The following is an 18,536-nucleotide window of genomic DNA, read 5'->3' on the forward strand; positions in this document are numbered from 1 at the left end:
ACCGCAAGACTGGATGAACGTAGCTGCTGCAGATCTGCTGGTCACAGCCCTCTCACTGCCTCACAGAGGTGACTGAGTGGGAGTACAGGTGAGGTAGATAATTAAGGGAGTGAGTGGGTAGTCGGGCAAACCAAGGTTCGGGGACACACGTGGAGGTGCAAAATGGGTACCCAAGCTGAGGTCAAGGTCACAAGCAAAGTTGCGGAACAATGTATGAGTGATGGTCATGGTCACGGGCAGAGATGCAGAATGAGGAACAAACTGGAGTACGCTGAAGTTCAATTGGACAAAGAGTAGAGGGACTCTAGAGCACAGACTGCAGACTTTATAGTCTGACATCAATATTGGCTGTGAAGTTCATGGTCACTTTGTTATCAGACCAACAGGCACAAACTGCAGTACCTGGTATTTGCCGCTAACGGGTGCTACAGCTCCACAGAAGACCAAGAGACTGAGGGCCTGATTCAGCTGATTCAGACCCATTCGCTATGTGTGTGCGCTCGCAAATGACCCCGATGTTCTGCGTATGTGCATGCGCACGCTTCGTTCTGCGCGTGCACGAACTACTCACTGTGATCGCATACCGCTCGCTCGCCCTGCAAAGACAGCCCAGCGTAATGAGTGACAGGAGAGGCCATTTGTGGTTGGTAACAGGGGCAGTCCAGTAAAAACGGGGTTGGCGATGCGAACGCAGGCATGCCTGAGTGTTTCAACGCCGTTCAGAGGCGTGCATAATTAACAGGCATGCTTCATAGTACACGTCACTTGGCTTTTTAAATGCTCGCAGAGCTTGCGGTAGGGTAAGGCTACCACAAGCACTGCGTTCACATCCGATGGTCCTCGATGTACCAATGTTTTCATACACTTCCTGGAGATGGCGTGTGCCAGTGGACGTCTCTACATACGTAAGGGGTGTCTGCATGCACAAAGCGATCGCTCGCACAGCCAAAGTCTGTGCTTATGCCTTGGCGATCGATCGCATCCCATGACGTCAATTTGGAAAATTTGCATACGCTCAGTGCGAGCGTACGCATCTAGCGACCGGGTCTGAATCATCAGGCCCTGAATCTCTTTACAGCCAGGAGCTGCTGCGGTGAACGAAGTATGGAGTGACCCGCTGTATGAATCCCACTGACGGAGCAGGATGCCAGAGTAGTGGAGAAGGAGGTCCTGCTGCCACGTAAGTTAAGATATGATCAATCTCATCACCGGGACATTTGCATGGTTATATGTTTTATACAGCATATAACTATACAGAAAATCCACTGCAACCTTTAGCTACAGTATATGCACAAAGGCGTTAATTTATTCAGCTTTTCCTGCTTTCCATTTTTGCTAAGGGAGCGGAGGAGAGACTGAAGCTCACAGAGAGATCATTGATCTCTATGGAGAGACATTGATACAGTGCACAAGGTTGTTGTGGCAAGTATGATGATGAAGCAAGGAAAAGAGAAATTAGGGCAGGTAATAGTATTCACCAACCACATTCAGGCATATATATACTGTACTTGGGAAAGTGTGCACTGGACCATTGTATCTCCATAGAGATCTGTGTTATCTCTCTGAACTTCCATCTTTCCTCCAGTCAACTGTACAGAAAATGTAATGGAAGTAAAATGGATGTGCCTAAAATTATGAGGCTGCTGCAGAGCTGAATGTCTGTCTGTTTGCATAAGTATGGGCAAGACCGATAAATACTTATATCAATTGCAAGTCTACTTAGTTAATACTGAGAAGACGTGTGAAGTGGTGCTGTGGCATAGGCTCACTTTTTGAAGGGCCAATGTACAGTAGTTCTGTTTGTAAGTTTTTATATACAGCTTTTTCAAAAAGTATCTTTTGCACCTAGTATAGAGCAAGTGCAAGTACAAATGATGACGTCTAGCAGCAAACCAGGGCTACGTCAAGATGGGTACAGCGCTGCATATGGACTAATATTCACTTTTTATCAAGTGGTCTTCTAGTGGAGTCTAAAATTTATGCTGTATAATACTATCTTCAGTATCGGTGTATTAGTAATATGCTTATAAAAAGAATATTACTCATAAGTTGATATTTTAGATGGCATTATACAGCATAAATTGAAGACTGCTCTAACAGGCGCCTTTGACTATTTTTCTTTAAGGATTTGTTTTGAACCAACTTTACTGTTTGGATATACAAAAAAGAGCAGCCACCCTATTTACCTGTACTGGGGAGTGCTAATTGTTGTGGGACTTGATTAATATCAAACTATTTTTGATGGATAAGGTGTTGGTCATATTTGATGCATATGTGTTATTTTTGATGATATGACCTTCTCAAGTATATAAATATCAGGGAAAAGGAAAAAAAGGGTATCTTGAGGGAATCTGTATATAATGCCGGCGGCTGAATAGCTGCTGGATCACCGACTGTTCGAAATCCCGACAGGGTGGCAAGTACCCTAACCCTCCCCTTTCCCTACCCTAACCCTCCCTTAGTGGTGGCTAACCCTAACCTCCCCCCTTAGTGCCTAACCTCACCCTGTTGGTGCCTAAACATAACCCCCCCCCTTCCTGCACCCTAAACCTAACCCTCCCGGTGGGGGTGCCTAACCCCAAGTCCCCCCGGGGGTTCCTAAAGCTAACCCTCGGCTAGAACCTAAGACACCCAGCTTACCTTTGTTCAATGTGTCGGGATTTCGTCGTGGGGCTAATGATAGGCTAATGATCCCAATGCCTATCTTTAGTCCCATGTCGGGCTTTTAGTGTCAGGATTTTGGCGGCCGGGATAGCTGCCGCCGGTATTTTGACTGCACCCCATCTTAAGCATTAGGTGTATGATATATATCAGAATAGTAATACCTGTTCACTTTAGATATCTATATCAGTTTAGCAGGAAATACCCAGTTGTGTATAGACTTCTCAGGACATTACATATCGCAATTTGTACCTGCCATCCCAGATATGAATCATCTATGGCACATATTATGTCATAACTCAAATTTAACAGAATTGCACAATCATATTTTAATAAGACCTTAGCGGTAAAATTCCCAGTAAGGTGAATATATATATGATGATATTTCAGATGATCCGATGGATCATTATTGTATATTGTCAGTATCGTCTAATGTGTAAGTTTTGGTAGTCAGTTGCATCATCAGGTCGGCCCTACATTCAGCTCAATCTGACGATGCGACATGGAGCAGGATGCGACAAGGGACGACAATTCGGGAGGTTGGGCACTGGATCGTCTAATGTGTATCAGCCGTACGATATCTCGTCCAATCGGATCGCTGGGTACACCCATCATTTAATGTGTACCTAGCTTACAATGTACAGTCCAGGAATCTTTCCTGCATAATGTTTTACTTCATGTCAGATAGATAAATATTAACACTGCAACACTATAATGAAATATGAGATGTTTATTAGAAAACACTTATGCTCTCTGATAATTCTATTGATGGCAAAAGCAATCACAGAAAAAATTCTGGTTTAGTACCTAGTTAATGAAAATGAGAGAGAGAGAGAGAGAGAGAGAGAACGAACGTTATACTCCGGGGATATGAATATGTTAATGGAGTAGTGTTTTAGCGGGGTGCGCTGCAACCTGGCAGATTTTAATAGGGAAAAAATGTGCGGTGCCCCACTAAAACAGCATGCCCTGAACCTTCCCCACCCGCGGGTGAGAAAAGTTGTGGTGGGCAATCACTGCCAGGTGAATAGATGCCATGTGCATGTGCACATCATATACTCACGTGAAGAGAGAGCTTGGGGGAAGCCCAGCACCTCCGTAAGTGCTGGGCACGCCCCCAAGTGTGACAAATTGGAGGCGTGTCAATGACAGGCCCCCTCCCCAGCTTGCCGTGCCCTCTCTTTGGGAGCACATGCAGAGGCTCCCTACCGGCTTCCCCAGTGCCCTGTCCTGCCCGCAGTCTAGTGGCAATGCTAATGGAGTATCTCCTGTTGCACTGTGATGTCTAGGGGGGCCTGATATGAGCACAGGAGCCCACAAACCAGCTCTGGTGCAATGAGTACCTGAAATGGAAAAGTAGTAGACAAAGAGTGATTATGCTGGACATACTTTTTTCTAATTTTTCAACAGAGACATACGCTGCTGCTTATCATTGTGAAGGCATTGATGGCAAGTGAGTGGTATGTAACGGAGTTAAGGTCCCCATACACTGTGCGATGTGACAGGGGATCCGTCGTCTGACATATCGTGCGGTCTGCGCACACTGTACGATCGGGTGGCCGACCGTTCGATATGTCGGCTCCCCCCTCTCTCACCCGCATAGCAATCCATGGGATTGCACATCACATCCCCTGATCTTATGGTTCTGCAGAAAGATCAGGGGGTGCGATGTACGACCCCACGGGAGCGTGCTCGGCTTGACATCAGGGCCATACACTCTGCGATATAGCAGGCAAATCACACCAATCAGTCGGATCGCCTGCTTTATCGTGTATGCGGGCTTTTAGGGTATGAAGGAAAGACAGGAAGGGCTGGATAGTATAAGAAAATGTAGCAGCAATAGATTCTCGAGAGAACAAAATGAATCGCCTACTCTCACTTGGTTAATTTATTAAACGGTGAAACTGGTGGACACCACATTAAAAAACATACATTCTGTTCTCATTAAGCAACAGATATGTCAGGCAAATAATGATCTATAATTGCAGATTTCTCCAGTGGAAGGAATTAAGAACTGCAGTAGTTTTATATACAGATAGCAAATTTATACGCCTCGGAGAAAGAATTGAGTAAGCAGGAGACCCAGTTTTTACCTTGATGGGGGGAAAAAAAGATATGTTCCTGAATAGCAGTAGTGAGTTCTCGGAGAAAAACAGTTAGTGATTACCAGGAGACTCAGAATTGACCTTGATGGAAAAAATGTTCTTGAATAGATGGAATGGCTGTGTTCTCCACTATATCTTCTGCAATTGGTAGACACAGTTATATCATAAATTGTTATATAATAAAATGACACCATTCTAATGTCCAACTACAGATGGAGATATAAGACCTGGTATTATGCTATTTATCTCCATCATCATCAGAGCCCAATTGATCAAGCCAGGTATACTATCCAGCACTAACTGTCTTTCTTTCATACCCAAACGGATATGAGAAGGCAGCAGTTAACATATTTTAGCAACTGCTTTCCATGAGAGAATGTAGTTGCGATTGCGTTAGCGTAAATCTCTGCATCAGACCCTCGGTTCTTTAAATTGATGTGTTTTGAAACATGAAAAATGGGCAAGCGTAAGGACCTAAACGACTTTGACAAGGGCTAAAAGAGATCCAAGGGAGGACAACCAGTGAACCAGCGACAGGGTCATGGGCACCCAAGGCTCACTTATGCTCGTGGGGAGCTAGGGCTGGTCCTGTCCCACAGAAGAACTACAGTAACACAAATTGCTGAAAAATTGCTGCTAAAGGATTTGCTGGCTATGATAGAGAGGTGTTGGAACACACAGTGCATCTTAGTATGCTGCTTAGTCACAGACCGGTCAGAAACCCCATGATGAACCCTGCCCACCACTGAAAGCACCTGAGAGCGTCAAAACTGGCTCATGGAGCACTGAAAGAAGGTGGTCTGGACTGATGAATCACGTTTTCTTTTACATCATGTGGACGGCTGGGTTTGTGTGCATCATTAATGGCACCAGGATGCACTATGGTAAAAAGGCAAGCCAGCGGAGGCAGTGTGATGCTTTGGGCAATGTTCTGCTAGAAAACCTTTGGTCCTGGCATTCATGTGGATGTTACTTTCACACGTACCTCCTAACTAAACATTGCAGACCAAGTAATTCCCTTCTTGGCAATGACCTCTTATAGCAGGACAATGCTCCCTGCCACACTGCACAAATTAATCCAGGAATTGTTTGAGGACCATGACCTAGAGTTCAAGATATTGGTCTCCAAAATCCCCAGATCTCAGTCCGATCGTACATCTGTGGGATGTACTGGAAATACATGTCCGAGCTATGATGGCCCCACCTTGCAACTAACAGGACTCAATAATAATCTTTATATTCTTATTTATTAATTATTATTATTATTTTTCTATAGCGCTTTTTCGCCAAATAGGACTCAAGGTGCTTAACAGATCGAAATAACATGATTCAGAGGTTTACATATTCAAAATAGTATAGAATTCAAGAATATAATCTAACATAACACTGCATAGGATCACACTGGCCAGAATAGGCACTGTCTGGAATTGATGACACATAATGGGAGAGAGAAAATTGCTAGGCGAGATCCTTGCAAGTACTTCAGACCCATGCATTTTTCATTCCACACAGAGCACCAGGTGAAGCAGCCATGTTGGACGTACTACATTGGTTACAGTGTGCGAATATGCAATACATGGAGAGAAGACGTGCAAGGATAAAATGAATAGTGAGCTAATGGGATATTCCCTGCATCACCATTTCAATTTGTTTCTCATCCTGCCCTTGAGAGTACCAGGCCAGACAGCCATCTAGGGCACACTACATAGGTTGCAATGGGCAGTATGAGCAACTCACAGAAGTGTAACATGCAGTGGGCCGGGGAATTACAGAGAGGAAAAAGAACAGAAATGCTGTAGTAAGGAGAGACAGAGCACAGATAAAAGCACATGAGCATGTAACAGACATAACTAAGAAAACTGGGATGGACTTAAAGGATCTGCTGCTAACGTCTTGGTGCCATTTACCGTGGACACCTTCAGATGTATTGTAGAGTCTGTGCCTCGATGACTCTCCTGTTTTGGTGACACGAAGGGGACCTACACAATATTAGGAAGGTGATTTTAATGGTGTAAACTTCCTCCTGAGTAAGAGGTCCCTGTGGACATTTTATTTTTTTTAATGCATTCTGTTTTTATTAGAATATTTAGGGAAACCTAAATAAAATAGACATTTCACATTGGAAATCTTACTCGAAAAAACATTCTGAAAAACTCAGTTACACAATTATTGTATTATATTTCAAATATAAAATATCTTCTAAAAGAAAACAATAAAACCATTAAAAATACAAACTATTAGAAGAGGCAAAAAGAAACAAAGGAGAAAATAATGAGAGCAGGGGAGGGATCTTCTCAAAAAATTAAAAAAATAGTAGTTACTTTTTGAGTCATAATTTATGTGATAGGTGAAGTGGAATACATATAAGTCTTGTATTCATCTGAGAACTTAAATTCCATCTAAGGAACCAGGTACTGGCAAAATCAGAGGACTTATCTGAAGAGGAACACAAAATATCCTCCATTGATATAAAATAGTCAAGCCTTTGGAACCAATCTTTTAAGTGTAGGGGGAGTAGTAGATCTCCAGATTACAGGTATTACAGCACATGCTGTGTTACTGAGATGGCAAAGCAAAGATTTCCTGAACTGGGCAACTGGGATTGAAGAGTGATTTAGCAGCCAGAATGTGTGGCCTGTAGGAATGGAAAAGCTTAGAATTTGTTGGGAAACGGAAATAATATCAGACCAAAAACTTGATAGTACGGGACAATCCCACCAAATGTCGTAAGGAGCCCAAGGCGATAGAACATCTCCAGCAGGAATTTGAAACAGATGGAAACATGGTATGCATCAAAGTAGGATGTCTATACCTTCGCATTAAGATCTTATATTGTGTCTCCCTAACAGTAATACAAATAGAGCTAGTGTGCGCTTTAAGAAAAATAGTCTGCCACTCCAAGTCAGAGAGAGTAAGACCTAAATCCCTCTCCCAGGCTTTAGCCCAAGATGGAATAGAGGATACCTGGCTAGATAGTAGTAGTTGATAAAGGGCAGACACTATATGAGAGGGGGATACAGGGGAAACATACAGTTTCTCGAAATTAGTAAGGTCCCTTTTCACCAGGATAAGCCTATTGTCTGAGGTGAGGAAATGACGCACTTGCAGGAATTTCCAAAAATCAGAATGAGGGATGTCCCATCTTTCTCGTATCTCTGAGAATTGTTTAATGCCAGAAGCATTCACCAGCTGTCCGACTCTAAAGAGGTCCGCCGCGGTCCAATTGGGGAAGTGGGAAGGGTTAATGCCTGGCGAGAACCTGGGATGAGCCAGAAATTAAATGAGAGGGCCAAATAGTGAGGAGATACCAGGGAGAAGCCACAAAGTCTTCCATAGAGAGAGAGTGGGAGAGATGGTTGGGTGAGGAGGGGAGATCCTAGGAAGAGAAGGTAACCATGGCACTATCTCAAGGTGTTGTTTCATGAAGCAGCCTTCAATGGCAACCCATTGTTTAATATCTCTGTTTCTGGTCCATTCAATGACTCTGTTTAGGTGAATGGCATGGTAATAAGATTTAATGTCTGGAAGCTGAAGACCACCCATCTGTTTTAGGCGTGATAATAAATCACGTCTGATTCTGGGTCTCTTTCGGGACCAAATTAACTGACAGATCAGTGAAGTAAGTGATCGAAATCAAGACTCCAGCACAGCAATCGGCAAGGCCTTGAAGATATAGAGCAATTTGAGCAATGTATTTATCTTCACCACATTTAATTTTCCCTAGCCAAGAAAGCTGCTTCAAGTGCCATTGTTTATAGTCTGAGCGAATCGAGGAAAGAAGGGGGAAGGAATTTAGTTTTGAAATAATTTTGACAAATTTCTGGTATATTTAATCCCTAAATATGTGATATGGGAAGGATGCCAGGTGAATGGAAAGGACGCTTGAAGTCCCGCTATTGTAGAAGAGGAAGTGGATATATTAAGGGCCCTGGATTTCAAGAAGTTAATTTTGAAGTTTCATAATTTCCCAGACGTTTCAAATTCTAACATTAAGTTTGGCAATGATGTGACCGGTTGAGAGATGGTAGCTAAGAGATCGTCTGCAAACAATGCGAGTTTATGCTCTATCTCACCAACTTGTATGCCAGAGATATGAGTATTGGCTCTAATGGACCTCGCTAGGGTTTCTATGCAAAGCACAAAAATTAGTGAGGATAACGGGCATTCCTATCTGGTACCGTTGCTTATGGAGAAGGCATCCGATAAAGTGCCATTGACCTTCACTGTCGCTGATTGAGACTCGTACAAGGCTAGGATCCTTTGTAGGGCAAGAGGACCTAATCCCACGTGACCAAGAACAGACCTCATAAATGACCAACTAATCCTATCAAATGCTTTTTCAGCGTCAGTTGATAGAAGATTGGTGGGCACGTTTATCTGTGGCGCTAATTGAATCAGATTAAGAATTTGTTGTATTATAAAGAGCTTCTCTACCTCTGACGAATCCCACCTGGTCATTGTGGATTAGTTACGAGAGAAGTGGATGTATCCTATTGGTTATGAGTTTACCATATAATTTAAGGTCAACATTAAGGAGTGAAATGGGTCTATAGCTTGGACACAGGGAGGGATCCTTGCCTGATTTAGGGATAACCGATATATATGCTTCCAAAGATTGCTTAGAAAATTGAGAATCTATATAGATTGCGTTAAAAGAATGTAGAAGCATAGGAGCCAATTTATCTTTGAAGTTTTATAATAGGCGATTGTTAGACCACCTGGGCCAGGGCTCTTACCCAAGTTGGAAGAAGATATAACTGATTCAATTTCTTTTAACGTGAACGGAAGTTCCAGGGAATCCTCTATCTGAGGGAGACCAGGTGGGAAAGGAAACTGTAGAGAGATAATCTTATACATCTTGGGAAGTAGAGTGGGGTGACAATCCAGAAGAGGAACCCGCCTGGTTATAAAGATATTGTCTAAAGCAAGAAGCAAGGTCCATGAGTGGGATGTGCTTGAACTGTCTTTAAAAGTAGATATAAATCAAGATGCTCACTGAGCTCTCCAGCCCTGGGCCAGAAGCCTCCCTGACTTGTTCCCCCATTGGTATAACCGGCTTTTACATTTCCGCAAAGATGATTTTATTTTAACGGAAAGTTGCTTATTAAGTGCTGCTTGAGCTCTGACAGTTCCAGGTAAATATCGCCGGATAAGGATGATTGTGTGAGGTCTCAAGTAGGTTGATACGCTGGAGCAAGGCTGAGATTTGTTTAATATAAGAACCGAGCTGAATAAATTTGCCTCTAAGGAGACACTTATGAGACTCCCAGATAGTAATCTGGGAAACACCGGGAGTATTATTAAGGGCTAGATAGTCCAAAAGAGCCGAGTCAACCGCAACCTTACAATATGCGTCTTGTAGAAGAGACTAGTTAAGCCGCCAGGTCCACTGTCCGGGAGTGAAGCAAGGTAATGTCAATGTCATATAGCTTGGGGCATGTTCTGACCAGGTAATTGGTCCAATAGTAGTGTCAGCGAGCATATGGAGATGTCTGTAGCTCAAAAATAGATAATCTAAACAAGAATACATTTTGTGGGGGTTGGAGTAGAATGTGTAATTGTGACCTGTAGGGTGCAAGATTCTCCAAGAATTGGCCAGCTGGTGGTCATGGAAACTCCATCTAACTTGACGGTATTTATCTGGTGAGAACGGAGGGGAGTTAGTAGAAACGTCAAGTATGGGGTCTAAAGTCTAGTTAAGATCTCCCCCTAAAATTATGATACCCTTCACCATAGAATCGATCTGGTCTAGAGCTGTTTTTAGAAAAACCTGTTGGGCATGGTTAGGGGCATATATGTTAATAAATGTAAACGCCTGGTTAAAAAGTTGACAGGTACAGTAAGTATAAGCCTGGAATCAGTTTATGAACATTAACATCGGAGATGGGTAATCTCTGAAAAAAGAATTGCTATGCTTTAGACCTCCCTTAAAGACTGTTGCTAAAGAAAGCGGTAGGAAAGCGACGATCATGGAGGGAACGCCAGATTTAAAGTGGGTTTTTTGAATCATAGCTACATCTACTCTGCCAGCCCATAGAGAGTGCAGTAGTTGGATCTTTTTTCAGGGATGCTTAGTCCTCGAGCGTTACTAGAGGAAACTATAAGCTTAGTTGCTGTAGTTATCAGGGGAGACATGGAGAATAGTGTAATGATGATCCCTAGGACAAGGGGAAAAAAAAAGGGGGGGAAATATTAAAATAAAGATAAAAAGAAAAACCGACCAAAATAAAATGTTGTACATTATTAAGAACAATAGAATTCCCACGTCTGAGACAGTGGAAAACATATAATAATCCAATATTCCAGTAAGTAGGAACACGAAGAACGGGTTGGGGGTTATGGTCAAACGTAGTGTGACGATTAATCGCAAGAATAATCACCAGAAATAATATTTTATGAACTATGAAGTCCTTTAATTGAACTGTGTGTGTCTAGAAGGCCTGAGGTATTACCCCACCTCTTTTGAAGATAGGCATTCCAGGAAGAGGGGTTGATAATGATCTATGTCCTGTGATTTGAGGAGTGTTATATAACTGTGTGTCCTTTAGTTTTATAGACTGTATAAACATGGTATGTCCATTGCTATTTGGTGTGCAGAAAGGGCTGGAATTAGCAAGTGAATGGCTTTCAGGTAACAAAATGATGTATATCCCTCACCGTGTGAGGCCATGTGTGAACAACTCTCCCTTTTTATGACCCTTGAAGTCAGTGTCCTAGATCATAATCCCAGAACCAGACCTCCTGTTACTTCAGTGCCCTAATTCTAAAGATTCATGTTATGCTATCGAGGCTGAGATAAGGATTCTGGTATTTACTATAGGTCTAGAAGGGGGAAGTTGAAGAGTGAGTTATATCATCACTTATCTTTAAAGCAGGGACCCTGCTAGTTTGGCCAGGTAACCCTGTACTGGAAATCTATTAATCTCAAACCCTGCTGACCTGATTGGGAGAACCTGTTAAGTATGAACAAAGAATTAGGGATGTATAAAAAGAGAATACCATCCAGCATTCAATGTCCACTCCTTGGGGTTCAGACAGTCAGGTCTGGGAGTGCATCAGGATATTCCTGTGGGTGAGATCCCCCACCCCATCAGCAGTGCTAAGAACTTTAGTGTAAATTGTCTTAGGGACTCTGAATTATTTCTCCCTTTTATTTTGTAAGAGAATATTTGCATTATAATCTGTTTGTCATTTTATTAATATTTTTGTAACTAAGCCTTGAAAATATTTTTTGGATTAAACACATTTAATCTAGCATATTCTCCATGATTCTTATTGAACTTGCGTGCCTGGATAACCCATGCTACATATTTGTGTGTCATTTGAATGTGATTTATTATTAATCTGTTGGGAGATCGCAGACCTCCGGAGAACAGTCTGCGTGGTGGCAGAAGAACCGTGTATTTTGGTAAGTGACCGCGGAGCGCCGGCATCACAACCAGCTGATCCAGATTGTTGTATCTGCGAGTCAGCCCGGGTTCGTGACACGTAGTCCCAATAATATAAAGAGAAATAAAAATTCTAAAGAGTGACCTCTCATCAATGGAGAAAGCATATACAAATATATATATCAGAAAATAGTTATAAAGTTTGAATTATAACATGTAAAACGTGGTTCATATAACATAGACACCTGGAAAGCAATGTTACCAAAAATATAATAGATAAACTAAAATAGATACAATATCAGAAATCAGTTTCCAAGGCCATGTGCATGATAAGGAACCTAGACCGGAACATAATGTAGAACCGTGAGATACCACAAAATCATACTGCCAAGAAAAAAACTTGTGTCTTCCAATTCAGGAGGATTAGGATGACTTCTCGGTCGCCGTCTTGAATTGTGGATCAGCAGCCAATAAGAATGTATTTCCATGCGAGAAGGAAAATCCATCTATGCCAAAGGATCCTTCCATTCAGGCATCTCAACTGGGGGAAGGCCCAGTGTGCAGCAGAATGTAGGAAGATCTGAGGGAGAATGAAGTGAATGTGCTTTACCGGAAAAAGTCACCTGAAGATGAAACTGAAAACCCCATCGGTACTTCAACTGACGTTTGCGGAGTTCATCTGTCAGCGGTTTTAAGGTTCTACGAAGTTGCAGTGTATGCCAAGATAACTCTTGATAGATATGGATAGTGTCTCCATTGAAATCCACTCCATCAAATTGCCTGACTTTACGCATTATCTCGTCCTTTTGAGAAAAGTAGTGTAAGCGACAAATTACATCTCTTGGCCTGTCAGAAGAGAGACCACAAGGACGTAGGGCCTGATGAGCTCTGTCGAAGATTATTTTGCCATTCGGATCATTGCCGAGGATCTCATTAAAAATCTTTGTCAGCGCATCAATGAGGTTAGGGGCTTGGACATCCTCAGGTAGGCCTCTGATATGGATATTGTTCCGTCTCTCCCTCTGATTTCGAGATCATCCATCCTCGACTTCAGAGATTGCAATTCAGCCGACTATGATGAGATGTCTGTCAATTTAGAGAGGGTGGTGTCTGTTGATTCTTGACTCTCTTTCAAAGATGTAAGGTGATCTGATAGTAGTTACACGTCTCGCTTAACAGATGCCATTTCCTGTCTGATACTGGTTTGTAGATCTTGTTTGGTCGGCAGTGTTTTGAGATATGTCAAGATTTCTTTAATCTCGTTACCCAGTTTGGAGGAGGGTTGAAGGGAAGAATCTTCAGTAGAGGAAGGGCTTGTTGGATTGGACGGAGCCGGAGGAGAGTCGAGGGTGGGACCCTCTTTGGAGGGAGTCAGAAGAAGGAAGGGTCTCAAGTCTGGTTTAAAGGAATCATTCCGGGGACGAGGGTTGTCCTTTTTTTTAATTTATTTTTTATTTAGCAGATTTCTTATCTTTGCCCATAGTTAAAGATAATAGGATGATATAAATGTGAAATGGGGCTGGCGGAGTGGAATATATAAAAATATGTCACATAGAGGGTCTACAGATGCCCACAGACCCCCAGAGGCCAATGGCTAGGCATCCATAACAGAAATCGTAATCACATCTTCAATGGAGCAGGAGTCTGAGCACCGGGCACCCCATATAGTAAAATAGTAGTGTATTGTGGGGGATGCCTTAAAATATTTGACTAAAATAGATGAAGAGGGTATCAATAAAGAAGATTATATAATGTGGTTAGAGTGTGGTTACAACAGCAAACCAAAAGATGGAGCCAAAACCTCAGTAAGGCGGTTTAGGAAAGTCCGCCTTGTAGCAGCAGAGTGGCTGTAACACAAACCTTCCCAGGTGATCAAGTGGCTGGGTGACTGGTATCTGAGGCCACTGGGATAGGGAAGCACCCCACACTCACCAGTAGTGTCAGGGAGTCAGTAGGACCACAGGGACGCCTGTAGAGGGTCCCCTCCGACAACAACAATCTTAAGGGATCCAGCAGCAGTGTGTCCGCTTTGCATCTGGGCAGAAGAGCCTTTTGACTGCGTTGCTGATGGCCTCCATATCCGGAGGGTGCAGCAGGAAAGTGGCGTGGGAGAGCCAGGAGAAGCAGCCCCAAACGAACAGCTGGGCCGCAGCCGCAGAATACCGGAAGCCACGCCTGAGAGCAGACTGAGATCGCGGCTAGGGACACCAGTCTGGAGTCACTCCTTCACAGGCGGGGGGAGTATAGGCAACACTGGGGTCCAGTGGAGCTCAGTGGAACATCAGGGGCAGCAGTCACAGGCAAGCGGATGACCAGGACCATAGACCCTAGACCAGGATACAGAGTCTCTTCACCGGGTCGGGATGGAAATTTAGCCCAGGCTGTGGCAGGGTAGATAAGCACAATCCGCGAAGACACAGGAGGTGTCCCCCGATTCCGCAGACTATATTTCCTGGAACACCAAGCCCCAGAGACACAATAGTGTCGATGGGTAGCCCCTCAAGTCCAGGGAGAAGCCGTTTGTGGGTCAAATAGATGACATCACTCAGGAGCCGATATGAGAGACTTCTACTCCATAGACCAGCCAGGCCACACCCCTCCCCTGTGCATATTTAAAGATGCATTTGACAAGCAAGATCCACTGCCATTGGGAGCTCCTACTTGGCTGAGAGCAATTTACAGCTGTTGGACCATTCCTTTCCTGTGTTCGGGTGAAGTGTATTTATTGATATGGTTATTGTCAAGTCTTTTATCTTGTAAATGTTCTTAGTCTTACAGTTTTATGTAAAATTCTAATCTACTATACCTTGAACCTTTTCCGCTTGTTTGGTGCTGGGCTGTATTCCTGATTTGGAAATTATTAAGTACATTCCATAAATAGTGTGTTTATGTATATGTGTGTATATGGACCGGCTACTTTTATACTGGGGGGAAAACACAACAAAATGGCTCAGGCTGTTCTACAAAAAAATAAAAATTCATTTTGACGAAAAACTAATAGATATAGATATAAGCACTTACAGGCTTTGCTTGGGTTCACACTGCTTCATTCGCATCTCTTGTAGGGGGCAGTGTTTTGCTCCTCTTCTTCACAGAAGGTGGGAATCGGGATGCAATGAAATCACATTTGCAGTGCTTCCTAATTGGAGATGTGAGGTGGAGCTTATCAAAGGGAGGTGAGGCTTTTCAGGAAGGAGGCAGAGCTGTTGGCTGAAAACCACTCCCTCCTCCAGTAGTTATGGAATTGAAAAAACTGCCCCCACCCCCCAGATTGGCCACAGAGGCAGCCTAGCAGCGCAAGCCGGACGGCCGTGGAGCTATAGGAAGATGTTTGCTGCAGTTGGGAGACTGACAGAAGGTGCTGATCAGCTGCTCCGTTCATGTGTGTAATACAAAAGGAGCAGCCGGTGAACACCCTCTGTCTGTCCCTCGGCTGTCAGGCATGTGTATGAAGCACGGGGCTGCAGACAGTGGCAACCCCCACGGGGCTTAATACGCACCGGCCCATGGGGCAGATGTCACCCTGTCCCCCAGTCCACCCCTGCAAGTCCTATAGTTAAATGTGCTGTTTAATTTTGTATGTTCAGATGTGTGTTCACTTGGAGAGCATTTTTTTTGTTAAGGGCTTTAGACACTTGACCTGATGTTAGTGTTTAAGAAATTGAGCAATTGAAGGGTTCATAAGGTGTTTTCTCTGTTTTACTTACAGACATGAAATATTGCAGTTTTGAATGAATCGACACTGTGCTTTAAATGTGGAGTGCAAACGACCTATGCGAAACCAACTGAAGTCACTGCACACTTAGACTCGTATTAGTTTCCATGAAGAGGTAAGTGTGTAGCACCCTCCTACTTGTAAAAGCTACTGTCAAGCCTTTTATAAGGTTACATTGTTTTGCTACTATATATTCATTTGTAATGGCTCGCAGAACAAATATTTTGATATAATAATCAACCCTTTTGCTCCTGAGGATGAGTGGGGCTAGTCTTCTTGAATACAACTAGACTACGGAAGACGAGCCCCATTCATCCTCCGCAGTGGCGGGTAAAGCAGCCCCACAAAATAAATTTCCTTGTGCCCACCCGTCCAGGCTACCAGTGTGGTTGATTTATTTTCTGTTTATGGTCAACAAAAAAACCTTCACACTAATAATAGTAAATATATGTTAGAAGATTGTGATCTGCTTCTAGAACTATGCGCCGTACTACTACCTATTGGGCATTTACTTTGGCACGTGATAGAAAAATTGTTTTGCTGATTTATATAACCTCAATTTTATTATAGGGGAGCAAGCCAGTGAGCTTTTGGCAAAACACTATGTATGCACAAACTAGTTGTATTCCTTGGAGCAGTAATAGTAAAATCTGGCTATTTTCCACCTCTTGAGAACCAGTGACCATTTCTAAGTTATGCAGCTGTAATAAAGAGCCATGACATTTATAGATTATATAACCTATATAATAAAATCGATTGCCTATAAAAATTGTCGTCATATTGGCAGGTAATAACAGTTGGTATTAACTCTGACTCCCCCACCTGTTAAGGGTGTCCAGCGCTGTAACAGGGCTCGAATGCAGCACCAGTAATTGCAGCACTGACCGGAGAGTCCTGAGGAAGCTCCGATCGGCTGTACTGGCTGCAGGGTGTATAGTCATTGCCCCATTGGGAATTGAACTCATGACCTCTATGTTGTGAGGCAGCAATATTACCCACTAAAGCACCGTGCTTATGTCACACTTTGTTGATTCTGTTTTCTCACAAACCTAGATGTTGTCATAGCATCTAGAATGAAATATTTGCTGGAGGAAACTAGAAAATTGCTGCCTGTGCTTTTCCCTGATTTCTGATTGAGTAGAATGGCGACCGTGCTTTATGTTAGAGGAAGCTGCAGAGCACCGCTCCAGGGAATAACTAATATGATTTCAGTTCCTTTATTCCAATGGCCAGGGCAGGAAGTAAGCATGGAAGCTGAATGATCTTATTATGAAAGTGAATGCAATGAATGTGGAAAAAAAAAATAGCATTTGATTATTATTCAACATATTGGTTATGCATTTTGGCAACTATAATTATAGAACGTCTTTTAGGATTACATTTGCTGTCTTAGATATGGTCATAAGAATTTTTGTCCCGCTGTTAAATCTCTTCAGTCACAGGACAATGTACACACTAATTCATAGGAATGACTAATTGAGTCTCCAATAGTCATTTGCCACATATCTAAATTTAAGAATAGTTAATGCATCCATTTAAACCCACACTGAGAGCAGTAATTAAACTTATGCTGTGATGTATTACATTCAAAATACTACTATAAAAGTTTGCATGCAAATTGGATTTTAACCATTATGCAGAATGAATACCTGAAGAAAGCAGACCCAGCAAATCTGTATAATCCTGCTAAGAGAGGTGAAGATGCATGTGGTTGGAATCCGCACAGTACTCTTAATGTTATTGCCCCAAAAATTGACAAGTCATGTTTTCTGGGGGATTTTTATGGTTTTTGTGATGTTACACTTCAAGGAACTTAACTCTTTGCCTTTTTAAATCTGCCCATGATTGCAGCAGTCCTTGCAGACCATATTGGCCCCAAGGTCTTGCCTTCCATGTGTGGTCCCATAAGCAAGCTACAGTTCTCATTGTTATCTAAATGACATAGTGGTCCAGTTACAAAAGTGGAAAATAATATAATACAGATATAGCACAAAACCTATTTCCATGAAAACATATACAAGAAAAAATATATGAAAATAAATCACCCTTGAAAGTCCAGAAACAGGAAGTCTGTATAAACCTTGGTGATTAAACTTTCTAAAGATGTAATTGGTCAATCCATAAAGCTTCTTCTTATTCAAATGGACCATATAGTAGATAGTCATTCCAATACATATAGCACCAACGTCAAAGGAATGACATAAAAATGAAAAGAAAAAGACAAATAGTGCAGACACCTTTATGACAGTAAAAAGGTGTTTAATAGATAAAAAATGCACTCACAAACATAGTAAAATATTAAGCATATAACATAGACACCATGTGTGGGGGATCAACATATACTCATCGGGCCAAATGAAAAACAGGATGATAATCAGAGCTCCGGATACTCCTCAATCCTAGGCCAACAACGATGGATAGGTAGCCCCCCAACCACATCCAGTAGTCAATGCAGCCACACCGCTTGAAAGCGGTGTGGCTGCATTGGCCTAGGATTGAGGATGAGCATGTGTGGGGGATCAGCATATACTCATCGTGCCAAATGAAAAACAGGATGATAATCAGAGCTCCGGATACTCCTGAATCCTAGGCCAATGCAGCCACACCGCTTTCAAGCGGTGTGGCTGCATTGACTACTGGATGTGGTTGGGGGGCTACCTATCCATC

At 42.7% G+C, this 18,536-nt stretch overlaps 1 protein-coding gene across 3 annotated transcripts in view; it reads left to right on the forward strand.

Moving 5' to 3' along the window:
- Positions 1-18,536, forward strand: part of IL1RAP (interleukin 1 receptor accessory protein) — a 299,347-nt gene that overhangs the window by 42,953 nt on the left and 237,858 nt on the right. For all 3 annotated transcript variants that reach the window (XM_088444804.1, XM_088444805.1, XM_088444806.1), the window contains exon 2: positions 15,864-15,984. In XM_088444804.1, coding sequence (XP_088300930.1) covers positions 15,977-15,984 — 8 coding nt within the window. In that variant the 5' untranslated portion in view covers positions 15,864-15,976. The remainder of the gene's footprint in view (positions 1-15,863; positions 15,985-18,536) is intronic.

The sequence above is a fragment of the Taudactylus pleione genome, unplaced genomic scaffold (genome assembly GCF_031769625.1).
Source record: "Taudactylus pleione unplaced genomic scaffold, aTauple2 ptg000372l, whole genome shotgun sequence".
In the NCBI taxonomy this organism is placed as follows: domain Eukaryota; kingdom Metazoa; phylum Chordata; class Amphibia; order Anura; family Myobatrachidae; genus Taudactylus; species Taudactylus pleione.